The sequence below is a fragment of the Stegostoma tigrinum genome, chromosome 29 (assembly GCF_030684315.1).
Source record: "Stegostoma tigrinum isolate sSteTig4 chromosome 29, sSteTig4.hap1, whole genome shotgun sequence".
In the NCBI taxonomy this organism is placed as follows: Eukaryota; Metazoa; Chordata; class Chondrichthyes; order Orectolobiformes; family Stegostomatidae; genus Stegostoma; species Stegostoma tigrinum.
Genome location: NC_081382.1, coordinates 35,825,007 through 35,849,247, shown reverse-complemented (window position 1 = coordinate 35,849,247; position 24,241 = coordinate 35,825,007). Strand labels below are relative to the sequence as shown.

General features: G+C 40.6%; 1 protein-coding gene across 2 annotated transcripts in view; it reads left to right on the top strand.

The window, feature by feature from the left end:
• The first annotated feature begins 202 nt into the window (after window positions 1-202).
• Window positions 203-24,241, top strand: part of ass1 (argininosuccinate synthase 1) — a 141,860-nt gene continuing 117,821 nt past the window's right edge. Inside the window, exons 1-3 of one of the 2 annotated variants that reach the window (XM_048559123.2) lie at window positions 203-337; window positions 12,011-12,123; window positions 21,085-21,153. In XM_048559123.2, the coding sequence (XP_048415080.1) occupies window positions 12,016-12,123; window positions 21,085-21,153 (177 nt within the window). In that variant the 5' untranslated portion in view covers window positions 203-337; window positions 12,011-12,015. Of the gene's footprint in view, window positions 383-12,010; window positions 12,124-21,084; window positions 21,154-24,241 lie in introns of both variants that reach the window. The other variant, XM_048559124.2, reaches the window with a different exon arrangement.

The following is a 24,241-nucleotide window of genomic DNA, read 5'->3' as shown; positions in this document are numbered from 1 at the left end:
CCATCCCACTCCCCACCCGTCCACAAAAGCCCCGCACCGTCTCCGCTCCAGGGACGTGAGCATCACACCTTGCCCCTCCCTCAAAGCAACCCTTCATGTCCTCACAGTCCCCGCCCCAGCACCAAACCACTCCCACACTCGTCCCTACAGGCCTACATCGTGCCCACCCCCATCGCCCCACCTCCTTTCTCCTCCACTCCACCCGTGACTGAGACCGCTGACGCCGAGCTCTGTTTATAACCCGCTAGCCGGCAGGTTGTGCGCAGAATCACATCCAGCGTGAGCGGTGCAGTTGCGAGGTTCAGCCGTTAGTGATCAATTGGCAAGAGTGACCCAGGTGAGACACCGCAGTGCAGAGAAAGAGGGGTCTTTCCGTGCACAGGTAAACCGCATGTATGGACCGAAGCAATCAGGAACATTTATACATTACAGTGTTAGAACAAAAAGTTTCTGCCGTTTTCCTTGTCGCTGATACCTCGACTTCTCTTTAACTCAGGAAACTTTTATTTTTATCTGTAATTTTTTTTTATTTCGTAAATCAATCTGGTTCAGTACCAATTCCTAAATCAACATTCTGGTAAAGTTTGTGGATTTGTTGTTGTTTTTAAGTCTTTTGCAGAATTATCCTAACTTTTTTAAAGTGCCTTTCGGAGTGAAATCGAAAAGTGTGTTATCTTAGAAGTGAATGATGACATTCCCATCCTGTGTTGCTTAAACAGATCCAATGGCAGATTTGCAGGTCGTTTCCTACAGCCAGATTGCAAACCCGACTGCTGTCATCATTAAAGCGTTGTCGATACTTTTATAAACATTTGCGTTTGTGAAAAGGTGATCCGCAAAACGAATATTATTAAGATAGAGAAGGTTCAGAAGAGATAAGATATTGCTGGGAATGGAGGGTTTGAATTTCAAGGATAGGCTGGGACTTTTGTCACTAGTGTAGGAGGTGGATGGGTGATCTTGTAGAGGTTTATAAAATCATGAGGGCTGTAGATGAGGTGATTAGCAGATGCCTACCCTAGAATGGGAGGATTTCAAGACAAAGGGACATTTTTTTTAAGGTGAGAGATGAAGGATTTAGAAAAAGACTTGTGCAGTGTTTTTACGCAGAGTGATTTATGTGTGAAATGAACTTCCAGAGGAAGTAATGGATGTGGTTACCACTACAATGTTTAAAAGACATTTGAATAAATAAATAAAAGAACATATCTGGAGGGATATGGGTCATGTGCATGCAGGTTGGTTTTGTTTAGTTTGGGAATGTGGTTGGTTAGCATTGGCTGTGTGGACAGAAGGGTCTGTTTCTGCGCTGTATGACTATATGACACTGAATGGATTTTAAACTTTTAACTGGCAATGGTTATGTTTTCAAATTCCAAGAGTCAAATTGAGTAGAATTTGGAGAAGCACAAGCAAAAGGGTTGCCTTAGAGACAGGGGAGGGATCTTAACCAGCTAGTGATAAAACTTTTAAGATAATATATGCAAAAATTCATGTAAGACATTTCAAGGGAGAAACTAGTGATTGAGCAGCTTTTTGAACTGTTGCAGAGTGTGTGGCGTAAGTACTGCAACAGTGCTGTCAGGTAAGGGTTTTCCAGGATCTTGACACAGTGGCAGTGAAGGCACATTGATTATAGTTCTAAGCCAGAGTGGCATGTGGCTGGGGAGGAGTTTGCCAGTGGTGGTGTTCCCATGCACCTCCTGCTCTTGTTCTTCTAGGCAGTAGAGGTCACTTGTTTAAAAGGTGGTGTGAAAAGACCCTTATTGAGATGCTGCAGTGAATTTTGTAGCTGCATTTTGTACACTGCGTTACAGCAAGTTGGAATATGATATGGTTGATGGATGAGTGTATCCTTAACTTAATAAATTATGATTCCTTCTAAATCTACAATTTTGATATGACAGAAATACTTTGCATTCTACTTGGTGCATTTTACTAGTTTAGAACATTCCAAAATGTTTTGGAGGCACTGAGGTACTTTTGAAGAGTCCATTTGTTCAGTTTTATACGGGACAAGCTGATTTTCAGTTGCCACTGTCCAGTACTGGATGTCTTGTGTGATTGTTAAAAAGACAATTGGGGGCTGCAGGTGTCACTGACTGGCCAGCATTTATAGTCCTGAATTGCCCTTGAGAAGGTGGTGTTGAGCTGTCTTCTTGAACCGCTTTAGCCGACCTTGCTTTGGACTGACCTTCGCTGCAAATAGGAAAGGAATTTTGGGATTTTGACACAGTGGCACTGAAGGAACAATGACATATATTTTCAAGTCAGGATGGTGAGTGACTTGGAGCATAGCTTGAAGGCAGTGGTGTTCCCATGCTGCCCTTGTCCTTCAGATGCAAATGGTCTTAGGTTTGGGAGGTGCTATCTGAGGATCTTTAGTGAATTTCTGCAGTGCATCTTGTAGATGGTACACACTGCTGTTACTGACTGTTGGTGGCAGGAGTGGATGCCTATGAATGTGGTGCTATCAAATGTCCGGATGGTGTAAAGCTTCTTTGGTGTTGGAGCTGCAGTCATCCAGGCAAGTGGGGTATATTCCATCACACTCCTGTCTTATGTCTTGTAGATGGTGGATTTGGGGAATCAGGAGGTGAATTATTTGCCGTAGTAATATCAGCTTCTGACATGCTCTTATAGCCACTGTGTTTATGTGGTGAGACCAGTTGAGCTTCTGGTCAATGATAATCCCTAAGATGTTAATAGTGGGGGATTCATTGATGGTAACATCATTGAATATCAAGGGGTGGTGGTTAGATATCTCTTATTTGTGATGGTTGTAACTGGTATTTGTGTGGCATGAATGTTACTTGCCACTGTTAGGCCAAGTCTGGATATTGTCCAGATCTTATTGCATTTGAACGTGGACCACTTCACTATCTGAGGAATTGAGAATGGTGCTGAGCATTGTGCAATCATTGGTGAATGTCCCCATTTCTGACTTTGTGATGGAGAGAAGCTCATTGATGAAGCATACAAGATGGTTGGGCTCAGGACAGTACTCTGAGGGACTCCTGTAGAGGTGCCCTGGCCCTGAGATGACTGACTTCCAACAACCATGACCATCTTCATATGTGCCAGATATGACTCCAACCATCAGAGAAGTTGCTCCCAATACCCATTGATTCCACTTTTGTTAGGGTTCCTTGGGCCCTACTCGGATGAATGCAGCCTTGATGTCAAGGGCTGTCACTCTTACCTCAGCTCTTTCGTCAATGTTTGAAGCATGGCTGTAATAAGGTCAGGAGCTGTGTAGCCCTGGCAGAACCCAAGTTGGGTGTCACTGAGTAGATGCTGCATGATAGGATGACACCTTCTATCACTTGACTGATGATCAAGAGTAGACTGATAGGGTAGTAATTGGCTGGGTTGGATTTATCAAGCTTTTTATGTACAAACCTGGACAATTTTCCTCATTGATATTGGGAACTGCAGGTGCTGGAGAATCCAAGATAACAAAGTGTGGAGCTGGATGAACATAGCAGGCCAAGCAGCATCTCAGCAGCACAAAAGCTGACGTTTCGGGCTTAGACCCTTCATCACCTCTCTGATGAAAGGTCTAGGCCCGAAACGTCAGCTTTTGTGCTCCTGAGTTGCCGCTTAGCCTGCTGTGTTCATCCAGCTCCACACTTTGTTATCTTCAATTTTCCACATTGTCAGGTAGATGTCAGTGTTGTAATTGTATGGGAATAGCTTGGCTAGGATAGCAGCATGTCCTGGAGTGCAGAACTTCAGTTCTATTGCCAGAATGTTGTCAGGCTCATAGCTTTTGCAGTATTCAAAGACTCCAACCATTTCTTGATACCTCATGGAGTGAATCAATTATTTTTGAAAACTGGTCTGTCATGCTGGATACCACTGGAGGAGGCCAAGATGGATCATTCACTCTGCACTGGCTGAAGATGGCTGAAAGTGCTTCAGCCTTATCCTTTGCACAGATGTTTTGGGCTCTTCTATCATTGAGGATGGGGATATTTATGGAGACTCCTTTTCCAGTGAGCTGTTCAATTGACCACCACCATTCACAAGGGATGTGGCAGGGCTGCAGAGCTGAGATCTGATCCACTGGGTGTGGGATCACTTAGCTCTATCTATCACTTGCTGTTTATGCTTTGGCATGCAAGTGGTCCTGTTTAGTAGCTTCACCACAATGACACCTCATTTTCAGGTATCGGAGATACCAAGCACTGGATAACAGGAGTCAGAATCAATACAGTGTGGAGCTGGAGAACTCCACAGGTCAGGCAGCATCAGAGGAGCAGGAAAGTCAACATTTCAGGTTAGGACTCTGTCAGGACTCGGGAGGGGGAACAGAGCTTGGAAATTACATAGAAGGAGGAGGATGGAGTTGGGGGTAGGTGGGTGGAATGGTGATAGTTGGATGAAGGTGGGGGTTTGTGTAGATAGGTCATGGGAAGGGTCGGGCTGATAGGAGAGAAAGAAGATGGACAAGGTGTGTCAGGTCAAGGAGGCAGGGATGAGCGAGAGGGTTGGACATAGGATGAGGCTGGGGTGAGATTTTGAAACTGGTGAATTCTATGTTGATGCCATCAGTCTGTAGGCTCCCAAAGCGGAATATGAATTGTTGTTCCTCCAGTTTACATGTGGCATCATTGTGACACTGGAGGAGGCTGAGGATGAATATGTCACAAAGGCAGTGGGAGCGGGAGTTAAAACGTTTGGCAACCGGAAGATGCCATTGATGATAGCATACCGAGCACAGATGCTCTGCGAATTGGTCACCGAGTTGCGTTTGGTCTCAACGATGAAGAGGAGACCACATTGGGAGCAACGGATATGGTAGACCAGGTTGGAGGACGTACAGGTGAGTTCCTGTTAGATTTGGAAAGATTGCTTCGTCCGTGGATGGAGGTGAGAGGGGAGGTGTAGGGTGTGTAGTTTCCCCTTCAATTGCAGGACAAAGTGCCATGTGTGTAGAGGATGAAGGAGTTGCAGAGTGAGTGGTCTCTACAAAAGGAAGGTAGGAGTGGGGAGGGAACTATCTCTTTGATGTTGGGGTTGGATTGGAGGTGGCGAAAGTGGCAGAGATTGATGCGCTGGATGTGAAGTTTGTTCGAGTGGTATGTGAGGACCAGGGGGACTGTGTCCTTATTTTTGCAGGGGGGAGTTGGTTTGAGGGCAGAGTGTGAGAAATGCAAGAGATGCAGTTGAAGGCATTATGAACACCAGAGGGGTGAGATTACAGTCCTTGAAGTAGGAGCCCCACTCCCCCTTCTATTTATTTCTGAGCTCCCTTCCGCTTCCATGGTGCTGGTAAAGGGAGTAGACCTGAAACGTTGATTTTCCTGCTGCCTGACTGACTGCGTTCCTCCAGATCCACACTGTATTGACACATTTTCAGAAATGCCTGGTGTAGCTCCTGGCATGGCATCTTGCACGCTCCATTGAACCAGGGTTGATCCCCTAGCTTGATGTTAATGGTTGAGTGTGGGATATGTCAGACCATGAGATTACAGATTATGTTGGTGTGCAATTCTTGCTGATGGTGGCCCACAGCACCCTCATGGATGCCCAGTCTTGAATTGCTAGATTTGTTTGAAGCCTGTCCCATTTAGCACAGTGACAGTGCCTCACGACATGGTGGAGGTTATTTTCAGTGTGAAGGCAGGACTTCGTCTCTGCAAGGCCTTTGCAGTGGTCATTCTTACAGACACTGTCTTGGACAGATGCGTCTGCAGCTGGCAGATCGATAAGGATGAGGTCAAGTATGTTTTTCAGTCTTGTTGTTTGCCTCACCAGCAGCTGCAGACCTAATCGAGCAGTCAAGTCTTTTAAGAACCAACTGGCTTGATCAGTAGTACTGCTGCCGAGCTACTGTTGGCAATGGACATTGAAATCCAGATTTTGTGCCCTTGTCATCCTGAGTGTTTCCTCTAAATGGAAAAAGGAGGAGTACAAATTCATCAGCCGAGAGAAGGCCGGTAATACCACTAAACCATCACCTTCCCATATTTTATACTTTAGTACGCTTACTTCAGTGAACCATCAGCAGTGAGTTATAGAATCTCTTTAGTGTGGGGGCAGGCTATTTGGCCCACTGAACCCTCTGAACAGCATCCCACCCAGACCCAAATCCCAACCCAATCTCTGTAAGCCTACATTTACCATGGCTAATCCATCTAGCCTGCAAATGATCTTTGGACTGTGGGAGGAAACTGGAGTACCTGGAGGAAACCCTCATAGACATGGGGAGAATGTACAATCTCCACACAGACAGTTTTCTGAGATTGGACTTGAGTCTGGGTCCCTAATGCTGTGAGGCGGCAGTGCTGACCTACTGATACACCGTGTTGCCCCAAGGCCCAGGGCTGGACTTCGTCTGCACTAATCTTAAAGTGCAGTTTGTCTCAGAAAACAAATATTTCTTTTCATATTTGTCTTGCAATCCCTCATCCCATCTCATGCTATCCCATTTCACTTACCTATGATTAGCCTTTTCTGTCTCAATCCCTCACTGGATCTTTGTGTGTAATGGTGTCACTTCACACGTGATTATGTCATATAGACAAGTGTTAGCATGCAAGAATTAATGACCTCCAGTATTGGCCACCACACAGTTGGAAAGTCAGAATTAAATAGTACACAGCAGGATCCCACAAACAGCCAAATAATCTATTTTAGCCTTTAGCTGAGGAATCTGTGTAGACAAAGAAGTTGGAAGAATTTGACCTCACTTGAATCGTGCTGGAATATCTTTGGCCAGCTGAGTAGGGAAATCTTTGTAACATTTTAATAAAACAAAAGCAAAATACTCTGGATGCTGTAAATCTGAAATTAAGAAAACCACAAACATTTTTTACATTTTCTGTGTTGGCATTTTAATATATTTTCAACCTAATGAGTAGTGGTTGAGGTAAATCAGTTACTATAGATGTGTTTACGGGGAAGCTACATGAGAGAGATAGGCGCGAATAGATGTGCTAACGAAGGAGATCTAGAATAGAGATGATCATAATAACATGATAAACTATTTGGGTTGCATGGCTTGTTTCTGGACTATAATATGTGGGGAATGATTTTAACTCTGGTGATTCTGCATTCCCTCTGCTCAAATCTCTGCAATAGGGCTTGAATTCGTTGGCTCAGACTCAAAGCAGAGACTCACACAGGGAGTCATAGAGCTGAACAGCTGGAAACAGAACCTTTGATCCAACTCGATCACAAATTAATCGAATCCCATTTGCCAGCATTTGGCCCATATTACTCTAAACCCTTTGTATTCACATGCCCATCCAGATGCCTTTTAAATGTTGTTATTGTACCAGCCTGCACCACTTCCTCTGGCAGCTGATTCCATACACACACCACCCTCCGTGTGAAAAAAATTGCCCCTTAGGTCCCATTTAAATCTTTTCCCTCTCACCTTAAACCTATGCTCTCTAGTTTTGGACTCACCACTTCGGAAAAAGACCTTGGCTATTCACCCTATCCATGCCCCTCACGATTCTACAAACTCTTTATGAGGTCATCCCCCACCTTCTAACCTTTTGGGAAGAATGGCGTATGAATGATAATTTACGGATTTGAAGTAGAATATATTGAAACTTGAAAATTTAATGGATTCTTTTGAGCTGCACATTGCTGTAAATTGATACAATATGAATTAGTTAAAGCAACCAACTGTATCAGTTGTTGCAACAGTATAACTAACTGGTTGCTAATGTTCAATTTAAAATGAACTTTTTGAATTTCAGGAATGAAAATGCAAAAAATCCTGTTGTAAGAAATGTAGCAAAACATAATGGTATTTAAAATATTTAACCTTTACCTTTAAACCCAGAGAAACCTGATTGCACATACAGTTTTTGATTGGATAGTGTACTTGTACATTAGCAAAATATTTTGCAAGCATTGGCCTCACCCATCTCCTGCTTTTGTCTTTGGGTATTCGAAAATTGTTATTTCTTAATGTAATGCTAAGCGTGCATAACATTTCAAACAAATTTTGTATACAATTTAGTCAATTCATTTGGAAAAACTAGATGTTTCCATAATTATATTTTGTATGCTTGGGTGTATAGGGATTGATGAATTATGTTTTGATATTGAATAGATAACTGAATGAAACTAGCTAATATGTTGCTGCCATTGTTAAAAATCTTTTACTTAAACAATGGATGTGCTACATTTAAACATTATATCAAGAGATATATTAATACAAAATGAGATAAGACGTAAGTGACTAGTTAACCTTGAAGCTCTCCACTTTGAAGTATGATATCAAGTTCTAAAAAATAAAAATGAGATTCTTAACATTAGCCACCTTTTTTAAAGTATGCAGATATTATCTCCCTTAGATTATTATCATCGAATGAAGATGTACCAACACAAAAAACTTCAAGCTAAGAATACTGCTAGAAATGTTTTCCCCTTGAAGTTTAGTATATTGTGTCAGATTTGTCAAAATCAGCTAACATTGACTTATAATCTCTTTCATAGGTAACGTTGGGCTGAGAAAAAGTGGTATTGGTAGGAGCGCAAGTAGCATTATTTATTTGTAAACAGGATTGAGAGCCCTATAGTGTGTTGCCTGCCTGATCCTGTGATAAGGGACATCTCGAACCGGCTTGAAAGATATTGGATGGAAGGGAGAGGACCCAGTTTTGTGATCTATGTTTGGACCAACAAAATAAGCAAAAGTGGGCAAGAAGGCCTGTTAGGGAACAAAATTTAAAAAAAAGGACCTCTAAGATTATAATCTCTGCATTGTTACCCAAACCAAGTGCAAATTGGCATAGAGTTAAGAATGTTAGGGAAGCAAATGCGTGGCTATAGAGTTATGCCAGAAAGGGGGGTTCCATTTCATGGAGCACTGACATCAGTATTGAGACAAGAAGGACCTATACCAGTGGGAAAGACTCAACCTGAACCAGTAAGGGACCAATGTCATTTGGAAAGGCTAAATTCAGAGGTCATAAGGAAATAATAAACTGATGAATAAAGCATCAGTGCTGAGTGACGAGTTACAGTGTATGGCCAAATTGAAGATCTACACAACTGCATGTAGCATGAGGATTAAATTACATGAGTGGCAGGTGCAAATTCCAATTAGAGATTATGATATGGTAGCCATTACTGTGACATGGTTGCAGGATGATCACATAACCCTCTGAGAGAAAAAACAGTTCTCTCACTTCTGTCCTAAAAGGGCATCCTTCTGTTTTAAAACAGGACAAAACATTTGTTCCATATCCACCTTGACAAGATCATTCAGGATCTTATGCACTCTAAGTCACCCCACACTATGCAAAGCACCCATGAAAACAAGCCTAGCTTGTCCAACCCACAATAATTGTTTATTTCTGTCTGGCATAAAAATAAAACAGGAACGGTGGTCTGGCCATGGCTAATAAGGGAAGTTAGAAGTATTATTAGATCCAAGGAAGGGGCATACAAATTGACCAAAAAGAGTAGCAGTCCTGTGGATTGGAGCAATTTAGAATTCAGTGAAAGAGCGCAAGGTGTTTAATTGAAAGGAGTACATGAATGAGCGTGTGGAGAACATACAAACTGATTGTAAAAGTTTCTATAAGTATGTGAAGAGAAAAAGATTAGTGAGGCAGATGTAGGTCCCTTACAATCAGAAACAAAGGAAGCTATAAGGGGTAACAAGCAATTGGCAGACCAACTAATATATCTTTTGACTCTGCCTGCATAAAGGCACAATAACATTCAAAAAATGATGGGGAGCACGTGGTCTAATGAGAGAGAAGAATGGAAGAAATCGGTATCATTAGTCACGAAGTGGCTTTGGGAAATTGTTGGGACTGAAGGCCAACAAATCCCCTGGGCCTGATAATTCACATTCCAGTGTTCTCCAAGGAGTGGCCTAGAAATAGTGGATGCATTGGTGGTCATCTTTCAAGTTTCTATTGACTCTGAAGCAATTCCTGTGGATTGGAGGGTGAGGGAGGATGCTCTGGCTGTGGATGAAGTGCATCGAAAGTTTATCAGATTCATTCCTGGGATGGCAGGGCTGATGTCTGAAGAGAATCCAGATCAATTAGGATTATATTCATTGGGGCTTAGAAGAATGAGAGAGGAAGGATGTTTCTGATGAAGGAGGAGCCCAGAACCATGGGCCATAATCTAAGGATAAGGAATAGACCATTAGGACTGAGGTGAGGAGAAATATCTTCACCCAGAGTGTGTTGAGCCTGTGGAATTCTCTGCTACAGAAAGCAAGAACAAAGAACAAATGACAATCCAGCAGAGGAACAGGTTCTTCAACCCTCCAACCCTGCACCAACACATTTGCCCTTCCAGACTAAAACTGTCTTCACTTACAGGATCTGTATCTCTATTTCCTTCCTATTCATGTATTTGTCCAAGTGCTTCTGAATGTTGCTATTGTGCTATTCCACCACCTCCTCTGGCAGTGTGTTCCAGGCACTTGCAACCTTTTGTGTGAAAAACATACCTTGTACATCTCTTTTAAACACGTCTGTCCCCAGCACCTTGACCTTGTGTCCCCTAGTAATTAATCCCTCCACTCTGGGAGAAAGCCTCATACTTTGCACTCTATCCATGCTATTCACAATCTCATAAACATCTATCAGGTCGCACCTTAACCTTCTGCCTTCCGGTGAAAACAAACCCAGTCAATCCAACCTTTCTTCATAGCTGAAATCCCTCCATACCAGGCAACACCCTGGTAAACCTTTTCTGTGCCCTCTCCAAATCATGCACGTCCTTCTGGTAGTATGGTAATCAGAACTGTTTGCAATATTCCAAGAGTGGTCTTACTAAAGTTCTGTAAAGCTGCAGCATAACTTGCCTACCTTTGTACACAATGCCCCTTGCAATGAATGCAACCATGCCATAGACCTTTTTTAACCACCTTAATTACCTGAGCTGTTACCTTCAGTGATCTGTGGACCTGCACACCCAGATCCCTCTGCATATCAATACTGTGGAAGACAGCTAGTCACGACTCTTCATTTTGAAAAACATCCTTCCACCATTTCCATCGTCTGTCTCCAGTTGAGGCCAAATGTTTTCAAGAAGCAGATAGATATAATTCTTAGGACTAAAAGGATCAAAGGGTATGGGGAGAAAGCAGAAACAGGGTATTGAATAGGATGAGCAGCCATGATCATATTGAATGTTAGAGCAGACTTGAATGACCAACTGGCCTATACCTGTTCTTGTTTTCTGTGTTTCTATGTAACTATCCTGATAAGACAGCATTCTCATTCCAATTTACTAAACTATTTCCAAACTGCCTCCAATTCATTATATTCCTCCTTTAAATAAGGAGATCAAAACTGCGCACAATATTCGTGATGTGTTCTCACCAATGTCCTGTGACTGAAGCATAGTATTCTTAATTTTGTGTTCAATTCATCTCATAATAAAGGATAACATTCTGTTAGTCTTCTTGATTAGGTGCAGTACCTGCATACTAACATTTTGTGACTCATGAAGTAGAAAAGCTAAATGCTTCTACACTTTGGATTCCTGTAGTCACTTTCCAGTCAAACAACTCACTACTTTTTCATTCTTCATGCCAAAATGAGCAACTTCACAACTTCCCACATTCTTCTCCATCTGACATTCTTTTGCTTGTTCACTTAACCTATCTGTTTGATTTTTATATCACTCCTTTATGTCTTTTTTTTAAAATCATCTCTAAATTTAGCTACCATGCCCCCTGTCATCCAAGTCATTGATGTAAGTTGTAAAAAGTTGAGGCCCCAGCACTTACCTCTGCAGGACTCCACTCAGTACATCCTTCCAACCAAAGCACCAAATTTATCTGGTTCACTAAATTCTCAAAGCAAGTTTTCTCAATTATACTTTTAATATTTTAAATTAACATTCTTGAATGGAATAAAAATTTCTCAAATTACCCAGATTTCTCCTTTAGTGTCCAAGCAAGTTAAATAAGAAGAATATTTTCAGAAGAAGCTATCTTGTGTAATACCCATGCTAGTTGCAGCAATGTGTAATGCCTTTATGTTTGATATCTTCCATTTTTCTACAGGCACGATGTCACAGTCTAAAGGTACAGTTGTCTTAGCCTACAGCGGTGGATTGGACACCTCATGTATTCTGGTTTGGCTGAAAGAACAAGGATATGAAGTTATTGCATATCTGGTAAAATATTGGAATTTTTTTTAAAAAGTAGGCTGTAATTTACTGCTGTGTTCAGCATTTTAAAATAATGAATTGTTTGCTGTTGACTGAAAAATAAATCGTACTGTTGTGTTCTGCTAGTTAAACAACTCTACTGCAGAATAACGTTACATTGATAGGTAATGAGAGGATGGTGGTTGGAGTTGAATGCAAAAGCATAAATACTGATCTGTTTGTAGTTCACTTGTGAATGGTTCTTGATGCCAGATTATCTAGATTTTAAAACCCTGAAGTGTAAAGTTGGTTTTGCGATGAGATTACAAGAGTCATTGGTCTTGTATTTGCTTGGCATTGATCATTGAAAATCACTAAACCAATACTTAAATCTACAGATCGATTACTTTTATGGCTTGTGGTGTTTGTTATTTTAGCACTTTGTATTCCAATTCATAAGCCAAAGCACAGAATTTTCTGGAGTGGTTCATTTCACAGTATGCCTGGTCAGTTAGTCCTTTTCTGATTTGTTAGGCATTTCCCTACAGCCTTTATCTCTTTAAAATAAGTGCCATATAAGTTGCTGGATGTGGGAGCTGATAATGATACAGCTATAGCAATTGGCATCCAGTATACATGTGAATGACAAACAATAAGTCTCTGTTGCAAATGGGACTAAAAGGTTGAAAAATCAGCTGAGAACAAACTAAGTGGTGAATTTAGTGCACATAAAGAAGCTAAAAAGACAGAAAAGTGAAGAAAAAGATTGTCATGAGAAAATATCCAGTAATTCACAGCTGAAGGAATGAAACTATAGACTTTTCATCGTTTACTTTATGGACCAAAGTGTTTGTTTTTAATTCATTTAAGGGACATCTGTAGTTGCCATTGAGAAAGTGACTTACCAGTACATTGCGAACTGTATGCCTTACTGGTCATTTGATTGATTGACTTATTGTTCTGTGTACCGAAATACAGTGAAAAGCTTTGTTTGAGTGGTACAGGCAGATCATTGTAAGCAAAGGATCTATAGATCAAAAAGACTTAGACTGAGGCATACAAGTTACATCGAACAGGGTGTGTGCTAGGTGAGATCAACGTTGCAAGGTCAGCGTTATTTAAGGCTAGAGAGTCCATTCATCAGTCTGATAACAACCAGGAAGAAGCTGTTCCTGAACCTACTCGTGTGTGTGTTCAGGCTTCTATATCTTCTGCCTGATGGAAGAGGTTGGAGAAGATTATTACTGGAGTGCGATGGGTCTTTGTTGGCAGCCTTTCCACAGAGTGAGCCGTGTTAATGGAGTCCATGGATGGAATGTCCATGACTTCTGTAATGGTGTGGCCAATCCAGGCTAGTTATTGTGACTTCAAGGAACTTGAAGTTCTTTACCCTCTCAACCTCAGTTCCATTGATGTAGATGGGGGCATATTCTCCTTTCTTTCTGAAGTCAATGATCACTTCTTTAGTTTTGCTGATGTTGAGAGACATTGCATCACCAAGCCCTTTATCTCCCTTCGGTAGTTTGACTCATCGTTGTTAGAAAACCATTCCGCTGCGGTGGTGTTGTCAGTGAACTTGTAGATGATGTTCATTCAGAATTTGGCAACACAGTCACAGGTATAAAGGGAATGCAGTAGGGAACTGAGGACACATCTTTGGGGTTCCACTGTTGAGTGTAATTGTGAGGAGGTGCAGTTCCCTATCTTCACTATTGCATCCTGTAGGTCAGAAAGTTGAGGATCCAGTTGCAGAGGGCAGAACCCAGACCAAGGTCACGGAGATTTGAGATCAGACTGGAGAGGATAATGGTGTTGAAAGCGGAACTGTAGTCAACGAGCAGGAGTCTGACATAGGTAACTTTGATGTCCAGATGTTCCGGGGATGAGTGCAGGTCTAGGGGAATGGCTTTCTCTGCAGACTTGTTACATTGCCAGGAAAATTGTAGAGGATTGAGGTGGGTTGGGAAACTGGAGTTGATGTGGGCCATGACCAGCCTCTCGAAGCAGTTCATGATGATTGAGGTCAGTGCTACTGAGTCATTAAGGTACATTGCTAGTGCTTTCTTAGGTACAAGGATCGTGGTGGTCTTTTCAAAGTAGGTGGGGACTTCGGCTCGTAGGAGGGAGAAGTTGAAGATGTTGGTGAATACCTTTGCAGGTTGGACCACGGAGGATCTGAGTGCTTGGCTGGGGACACCATCCAGACTTGTTGCTTTCCTTCAGTTGACTCCTAGGAAGACCAATCTGACATTTTGAAGTGGTGATGGAGGAAAGAGGCATGTCTGGGGTCGTCGGGGCAAACATGACTGCACCACTGGCATTCTGCCCAAACTGAGCATAGAAATCTTTGAGCAGTCAGGGACGGATGTGTCTTTGATGGCTATCTTGCACTGCTTCATTTTGTATCCTGTAATGTTGTTTAGGCCTTGCCATAGGCAGTGGGAGTCTGTTTGGTCATCTAGCGTGGTCCTCTTGGCATCCTTGATGACTTTGTGGAGGACATATCTGGATTTCCTGTATTGATCTAGATCACCTGACTTGAATGCTGCATGCCTAGTCTTCAGTACGGAGTGGACTTCCTAGCGCATCCAAGGTTTATGTCTGGGGTACATTCAGATTGACTTCTTTGGTTTGCAATCTTCTACACACTTTGCTAATGAAGACCATGACTGTGGTGGTATACTCGTCTATGTTTTCCACTGAACATTGGGGCACAGTGCAGTCCTGGAGGTGGTCTTCTGCTGCCTCGGACCAGCACCGTACTTGTTTTCATGAAAATTTCTCCTGCTTCTGCTTATAAGCAGAGAGGAGGATGACAGCGCTGTGATCTGATTCTCTGAAGTGTTGGTGGGGGAATGGAGCAGTAGGCATCTTTGGTTATGTAGCAGTAGTCCAAAATATTCTATCCCCGGTAGGGAGGGAGATGTGTTGGTCGTACTTTGGCATTATTTGCTTAAGGTTGGCTTGGTCGAAGTTGCTGGCCACAATGAATAGTGCCTCAGGGAATTTTGTTTGTGGTGATGTAAATCTTATCGAGGGCATTCTTCACATTTGCATGAGCGGTATTTAGACTGCTGTCAGGATGGCCGAGGTGAACTGTCATGGTAAGTAGTAGGGATGACATCTTACTGTAAGGTGTTGTAGGTTTGGGAAACAATGGCTTGCCAGGGTTGCTATATCTGAGTACTAGATGATACTGATCAGAAAGCATATTCCACCATCCTTCGCCTTTCCGGCAGATGCTGTGCAGTCCATGCTATGTATGGAGAACCTGTAGCTTGTAGGGCACAGTAAGGAGTGGCAGTCAACCTTTATTTGCAGTGGAGAGTCCTTGACACTGATCCAGCTTCCTCAGAGCCAGCTCTCCTCCTCTTATCTGTCAGACAAGGCTCCCTGATTGGACAAGATTAACAGGCCCTCTCTGGGAATTCATTCTATGAAGTCCATCTGGTTGACCTCATTACAATCACTACAATTGCTGTAGATGTCTTTCCCCAAAGGACCTTACCTAAGCAGGTGGATTTTCTGGAAGATCTTAAATGGAGTGATTTTTTTTTTTACTGCCAACAGTATTGATACATAACAGGTATTGTGGCTAGGCAAAGAGGATTAAGTAAAACAGCAATTTTGCTGTGAATATATGAATAGTGGGTAGGGGGATTCTAAATTAAGAAGTGTAGAAAGGAATTCCACACTGCTAGCCCTAGCAGAGTTATAAGAGCTCTGCAGCAATGTCAGTGGGAAAATGGCTATTGTTATGGCAAACGGAAACATGAGGCCACCATCACTTTGTGCAGAGATTTGTTTTCTTGGCTAGGGCTAAGGAGCCAGGGTGGTTGGGTGTGTGCAGCATTGAGGCATTGCTTGACCTCCTGTTTGGGCCATGGAATCTCTGACTTTGTCTCTCTCCCTCAAGAAGCAGCAAAGAGCCTACTGTCTTGCAGTTGATGACTTTCTCATGTGGCAACTTTTGTGAGCCACGGGCATGATGCCAGCCAAGAAATGCCCCTAACTGTTCAACTGTGCCCCTGCCTTCATCTCGTGGCCAGCCAAACTGGTTTTTCAGGAAAATATTGATTCGGTTGAAACCCTTTCTGTGATATCGCTGTAGTGGAAGGATTCGTATTATCTGTATGTCACTACTTACTGAAGATTGAATGTTTCCCTCTCCTGGTCCCGCTGCTCTTTTCTGGAGCAAATCTTCCTTCAAATTTTACTTCAACAGTAAAGCTTTGACTAGTCTCCTTGTGTCTGATGTTCTTAATCTTTTCAACTATCCCCGCTGAATGCAAATCTTGCTGAGAAAAGAGTTCTTCATGGAGCTTCGGAAAGTGACTAACATTATTTGATGAAATAAGACATTAGAATTCCAAAGTTAATCCTTAAATTTGTTTATCCCATAATCTCCCATCTGCAATCTTTCTTTGAAAAATATGGTGAAATATTAATGAAATATTTCATAAGTAGTACTTTAGGTCCCCAATGTGTGTATTTGTACAAAGATTTAATAACGAATCTTAAAGTACTAAGATTAAAGTGCCTAGTGTGGTGAAGGTTCTTTGTCAGCGATATGCTATCAGAACGACTCTAGTTAGAAATGGTTGTAAAATATGAAGAATATGATGTAAATGATTATTCATGGTAAGTAAATATTTAGGCTCAATGATTTCTTAATTTCTTCTTGCTCCTTTGGTAGACTGAAATTTGTTTAGTTAGTTCTCTAATGTTAATTCACTAGCTGTATATCTACATTCTTAATATACAAGCACTTCGAGGAAACGAAATGTGATCCTTTTGAATGAATATTGGCTAAGTATAACACATTGGTGTGTATGCTTCAAGATGTACTCATGTAAGTCACCAGCATTTTTTTTGCTATTAATAATCTCAACCAATACATCTATAAACATTTGCATGAGTATGAGAAATAATTCATTTGAAATTATTGTTTTCGAGCCTTCAAGTTTTCAAGAATATTCCCAGTATTAATACAGCCTTCTCTGACTTTGGTTCCTCTTCAGTTTACATGCTCTTGAGGAACATAGACCCCCAATGTTATCTTAAATCTAACGTAGCAGCAGTGATTTTAATTGCTGAATGAAAACATCGAGTGAGCAGCTGACAGCAGGGATACCCAGTAGATATTGAAGCCAGGCCATTGTTAGCAGCCATTAGCTAATATCTTGAGTTTACAACTACCTGCCGATTTAACGATGGTTGGCAGGTGGGGCTGCTGCCAGTGACCAAATAGAAGGTTCCGGGCACGGATGCAAGACAGTGAAAGTCCATTATTTCTTTGAAAGTACGAGAGGAACACCTTGATTCCTCCTGGCTTACATTAACACAAGTAAAATGTCAGACTGTCTTGCCCTAAATCTTTGGCCCTAGGTTTCTTTCCTGAGATCTTTGGCCTGACTATGAAGCTACTCCTAATGGTTACACTTGTGTGTTGAAAGATATGATCACATTGTTAAGGAAGAATCTCACTGGTTTTGAATGATATGTTTGCTGCCATTAATTTAAAACTGCTTAGAGATAAAGTAAATCTGAAAGAAATGGAAAGACTGCTGGAGGAGCTTAACAGGTGTGGCAACACTTGTGGAGACAGAAACAGAGTTGATATTTTGAGTTCAATATGATTCTTCTTCGGAATTTCTTAAAATTCAAATCCGGGCCAAATCGGGGTGGGAATCTAATGGGTTAATCCCTGCACTATTTTAACTGCCACCCTATTATGGTGCCAGCTGACTTATTGCTGGACAAGTCAGATCCTAGGCAGAAGCCTAGCTGAATAGCTTGTGTTTTTATTTGTATTGATTTTAACAAAACCCAAAATATAAGCATGCAATGCTGTAGGCTTTGCTTTAACAATAAAACAGAATTTTTTACAATAGAAATTAAGGCAAAATAGAATAATCCAAACTATCTAGTTACAAATTCAAAGATTAAGTGTGCAATTAAATAATAATCCCAAAACGCTCCTTTTATGAACTGAAAATGAAAACCGCTTTTGTATAGGACCAAAAGCACAGCACTGGTACAGTACCCAAAACATGACTCCTATAATGCATACATTGGCGTTCCTGTATCTGACCCGGGTAGGTTTTAAATCACTTGTAACTTCAATTTTTAGACTGGAACTGAAGACATCTTCTTCCTGAAGCTATTACACATCTATTTAAATGTACTCAGCTTTAAGTAATCTGTTCAGGGTTTGATTGCAACATTTCTGGTCTGATGTTAATAATACCTTTTTCAGTGTAAAGTATTTTATTTTAGTTCACAGTTTAGCCTTCTTTCTCAGGAGGTCTTTACAGAGCCATCAGCTTCCAAGGACTTCACAGGATTGCCCTACTCAAAGTTGAAAGGAAGCTAAAAGTTATTTCTCTTCGCTTCGGGACTTTCCCTTCAGCTGCTTCAATAAAATGTTCCATAACGCTTATAACAAACATTGAGGTCCTGTTACCATATTATATTACAAAGCAATCTAAATAAACTGAAGTCCATTTGTAGTGCACAAAACCTATTAATTCTAAAGCCATATCTTAAAACTTGTTAAGAGAAATCATTATGGCTACAGAAATACTTAATTTTTAACTTCAAAGACGCACAAAACCCACCAGTTGTAAACTCCAAAACCAAAAACCCAAACTCACAGCAAACAACATTAAGAATTAAATCCAACAGGTTACGTTACACCTCACCAGGTTTGTGTTCAGGAAGGGGGGGTTATATTGCCCTGTAATTGTAGATTGAAAGTGTGTCTTAGACACCAATTTAACTGCAAACTATTTTAAAAATATATCTTCAGAATTAATATCTTTTGACTTCATTGCAATAATGAAGGTGTGCTATATTGTTGGAAACACCTCTTTCAGATGAAATATTAAACTGACACTTGGTGTCTATTCAAGTGGATAGATATGGACCTCCCAAGTGTATATTTTATAAAAAATGAAGGTTTTCGTGCCTGACATTGCTGCAGTTCTTTGTTCTTTCCACCTACTGAAGGGGTCAAGGTATCCCTAGAGGTTAAAAAAAACAAAGTAACCACTTTTAGGAAGGATTGTGGTACCTCAAGAAGCTTGACGCCATCCAGGATAAAGCAGCCCACTAGATTAGCACCACATCCATAAACCTCCACTCCATCTACCGTCAACAGTGTGTATGTCTATAAAGTGCACTGTAGAAATTCACTGAGGTTCCTAAGACAGCACCTTCCGAGCTCATGACCACTTCCTACAAGAAGAAACTAGGTCAGAATCCTGGAATTCTTGTTCTAATGGCATTGTGGGCCTATTTACAGTGAATAGATTATAGCAGTTCAAGATACAGCTCACCACCACTTTCTTAAGGGCAACTAGGGATTGTTGTAAATGCTGGCCCGGCCAGTGATATCCACATCCCATGACAGAATTTTTAAAAAAAATTCTCCTAATTATATCCCAATACTTGATACCAATATTCAGGTTTTTTTCTCAGTTTATATGTGGAAAACAATTTAGGAAATGGCAACTTAATATCCTCTTGGTCAGAGAAAAACATAAGATTTTTCAAAAGAAGCCACCGAACAACTATAAGCTAAAAAGTGTACAAGATATATTCCTGAAATTTCTTTTTGGAAGGAGAGTTGAAGGCCTGGTGGTATTATCACTGTGCTGTTAGTTGAGAGATCCACATAGTCTTCTGAGGATCTGGGTTCGAATCTTGCCGTAGCAGATGGTGGAATTTGAATTCAATAAATATCTGAAATTAAGAATCTAATGATGACCGTGAACCCATTGTTGATCGTTGGAAAAAGCCATCTGCTTTACTAACGTCAGTTAGGGAAAGAAACTGCAATTCTGGCCCAGAATCACATGTGACACAACCACAGCAATGTGGTTGACTCTTAACAGCCCTCTGGGCAGTTAGGGATGGGCAGTAAATGCTGGTCTAGACAGTGATGCCCACATCCCATGAATGAATTTTAAAAAATATTGTAGGAGCTTTGAACATTAAATTTTTCTGTCTGTTTGGAATTATATTCTAAAATGCATGTGGCAGTCACTAAAACATAAATACATGGCATTTTTCAGGCAGAAAACTGTTTTGTCTGTTGTGTAAAACAATATGATTATCTTTAGAAAAGGATTACTGAGAATAATTCTGCTGATGAGGTTCCACTGCACGCTTTGGAAACTGCGCCATACACTCTGCAAGCAAATTTCCAAAAGTAACCAGGCTGCCACCTAGTACACAATGTCAGTTGAGCAGATTCAATAATAGAACACCAGTGTTCAGCCAGCCTATCCTTATTAGAATACGATGATTCAAAGTTCAAGACAGGCTCTTGTTCTTTATATAAATTAATTCAGATTTTTGTTTAAGAAATCCTGATGTAGAAACTGCATGCATCTTATGAAATATTCTTCCAGCATATTTGCAGAGGAGATGGTATTTCTGAGTTCAAAGCGATAGAGCTTCCTGGCTTTTATTGACTGGCAGCTCTCGGTAAATAGGACTTCTATCATCAATGGTGGTTATGAATATGGTTGAGATCCCCATTGTTCTGATAAAATCGAGCCTAAAGTTTTCAGTGCTATATTTAGTTTACGTGTCATTTGTTACATGCAATCCACTGTACAGTACAGTTTTGTAGGCCAGTCTACCAATTTAAAATGTAACTTTTTATAATGCAATATGAGGAAATTTAGGATGTAGGTATAGAATAAAAAGGTGTGCTTCCAGGCAGCTGTCAGTTACAATGATTAGGGCCCAGGCTATTGAGCTGATGAGAAATTGTTCAAGGTTCGAATGAAAGTTGGCAGATTTGATATTCCTAAAGGATGAGTTTGAATGGCTTAAAACCACAAATCTAATGATTTTTCAATGGGCACTTTTATCTATTCAATTACCAGAAGCAACTTTAACAAACTTTCTGATCTCTTTTTATGTAAATTGTAATAAAAGTAAATAAACCACTGTTCTCTTTTTCATCACAAATAGGCTAACGTAGGACAGGATGAAGACTTTGAGGCTGCTCGAGCAAAAGCAGTATCGCTGGGAGCTAAAAAGGTATTTTTTTTAAAAAATTCATTCATGTTTTGCTCATTCCTAACTGCCCTAGAGAAGAAGGTAGTGTGTCACCTCTTTTGAAATCAATGAAGTGACTTACATAGAAACATAGAAGATAGGCTATGCTAATTCAGAGGGCACTAAGAGTCAATGACATTTCTGTTGGCCTGGAGTCTCTCAAAGACAGAACCAATAAGGGCTACAGATTTTCTTCTCATCACGTACAATAGTGAGTCAGATAGCTTTTTATTCCAGGTATGTTTACTAAACTGAAATTTAATTTTCCAGCTGCCACAATGGGATTTAACATGCTTGTCTGTGGAAAGTTATTCCAGGCCTCTGTTAACATAACCGCTGTGCTACCATTATCACAATGTCATATTTCAATAATTCAAAATAGAATGACTTTTGTGACAGTAACTTGGTGCTTTAAGTATGTTGCATTATGGATGGTAGAATAGGCATTTGTTTCTACAAGTACATGTGAAATAGGAGGTGAATGAGCTCAAATTGTTCCTTGAACCTGCTCAGAAATTGAATGTCATCCCTGATACCCTACATCAGTCTACTTTCTTCCTGTATCCACTTATCTGTTAATTCCTTTTTTATGCAACAGTATATCAATCTCATTCTTGAATATATTCAACAAGTTAGCATCCACAGTTCTCTGGGTTAGAGATTTACATCCCTCAGTCAAGAAATTTTTCTTCATCCTAGTCCTGAATGGCTAATCCCTTTTTTCCTGATATTAAAACCTTCATGTATAAGAGCCCTCAAATAGTGCAGGAGGGCAGAAATCTGACACCTCAAAAACATTGAGACCGGAAAGGCTCAAGAGTTTGAATGGCATGAAAGGGAGAGTCCAAGAACTCTAAGTAGTGCTTTTGAACTTGCACAGGAGCAATTATGAGGCATGAAGACAGAGCTAAGTACAGGTGACATTTTAAGGAGATAATTCAGAACATTCAGAAAAGTTACTTTTCAGAGAGAATAAAAGGCTCTAAGGAAGCATCACAATCTGTGGCCCACGAAGAAAGTTAAAGATCAAATGAAATTGAAAATTATAGGTGTGTAAGTCTACCAAGATGAATATCGCATCAGAAGATTCAACCAAATTAAAAAATGATGACAAACTGCTGGCTAGTAGTATTAAAAATAAGACAGCAAGAGCTTCTGCGGGGATTTAACAAGGAAAAACGTAGTAGCAGTGAGCACTGGTCCTCTAGAAAGTGAGTTTGGGGAATTAATAATGGAAAGTAAATACAGATGAATTGAAAAGATATTATACATCTGTCTTCACTAGAGAGGATTTAAATTGCATCCAGAAGTAATTTTGAATCAGGAGATGAAAGATGGATGAGGAGCTACAGAAACTAAAATCGCAAAGAAATGCTGAAAATTATTAAAACTAAATTCCGGTGACATTTAAGTCTCCAGATCCTCACGAACTTAATCCTTAAAGAAGTGGTTGCTGAGTTAGTGGATGCATTGGTTTCAATTTTCCAAAATTCCCACAATTCCAGAAAGGCTCCTACAGTTTGGAAAAGATGGGTGGAGATAGAAAGCAGAAAACTACAGATCAGTTAGCTTAATGCCTGCTGCAGGGAAAGTGCTAGAATCCATTATAATGGGGCTGTTAGAAAAACTCAATGTAATCAGGCAAAGTCAGCATGGTTTAGTGAAAGGGAAATCCTTTTTAAATCACTTATTGGCACTGTTTGAAGAAACAAAAAATGTAAACTATGGGGAATCTGTGCTTGAATGAGCGAAGTGCTGGATTTTCAGAAGACATTTGACATGGTGCCACATCAAAGTTTATTACACCAAATAAGAACGTGTGGGATAGGGAATAAGACACTATCACAGATGAAAGGTTGATTAGCTAACATGAAACTGTAAACATAAATGGGCCATTTTCAGGTTGGCAAGGTGTGATGAGTGGAGTGACACAGCAATCCGTATTGGGGCATCAACCATATTTACAATTTATGCCAATCACTTGGATAAAGGCATCAAGTGTATAGTTGCTAAATTTACTCATGATATAAAGATAAATGGGAAAGTAAGTTGTGAAAAGCAGATAAGTCTGCAAAGAGATATAGACAGGTTAAATGAGTGGGCAAAAGTTTGGCAGATATGGTATAATTTGGGAAAATCCAGACTTGTCCACTTTAGTAGGAGGAATAGAAAAGCTTCATTTTAGTTGGAGGGAAGTTGCTGAACTCTGTAATTCATGCAACAGGACATCTAGATTCTAATGTACTCAGGTATAGCAAGTGATTAGGAAAGCAAATGGACTGTTAATTTCATTGTAAGGGAAATAAGAATACACATGTTATGTTCCACTTGTGATCTTACCACCCAACACATCTTGCGTAGTAAGTAAAATTTCATCACTTTATTCAAGATTTTAAATGCATTTGAAACAGTGTAGAAAGGGTTCATTAGACTGCTTCCTGGGATGGGGGTGTTATCATACAAGAAAAGTTTGAGTAGCCGTATCCATTGAAGTTTAGACGGAAGTAATATTTTTAAGGAGGTGGTAGATAGATTCTTGACTAACAAAAGTGCCCGAGATTATTGGGGTAGTTAGGAAAGTGGAATTGAGGCCATAGCCATATTATACATGATCTTTTTGAAGGATGGAGCAGGTTTGAAGGGCTGAATAGCTGACTCCCTGCTGCTAGTTCAAATATTCATAGTCACTCAAGACAGGGGAAACAGCCCCTCAGCATCCACTCTGTTAAGCTGTTTCACTGCTAATATTTTTCAATGAGATCACCTCTCATTCTTCTAAAATTTTCACTCTATTCAGTCTCTCTTCCATGAAAATCTCTTTTCCCGGAGTGAAATCTGGTGGACTTTCTGTCCTTGTGAACAAAAACTGTATTTCCAAATACATACCTCAATTTTTTGTTCTATTGTAACATGTTGTTTAGCAATTGATGCTTTAAAGACCATCATTTTGGGAAACTTGTTTGCATTCCCAGCAGCCAGATTCAGAATAGTGATCTGAGCATGGAGAGAAAGAAAGAGAAGGACCAGATAATTTTTTTAAATATAAGGCCTTGCCCTTCCAAGATCATGG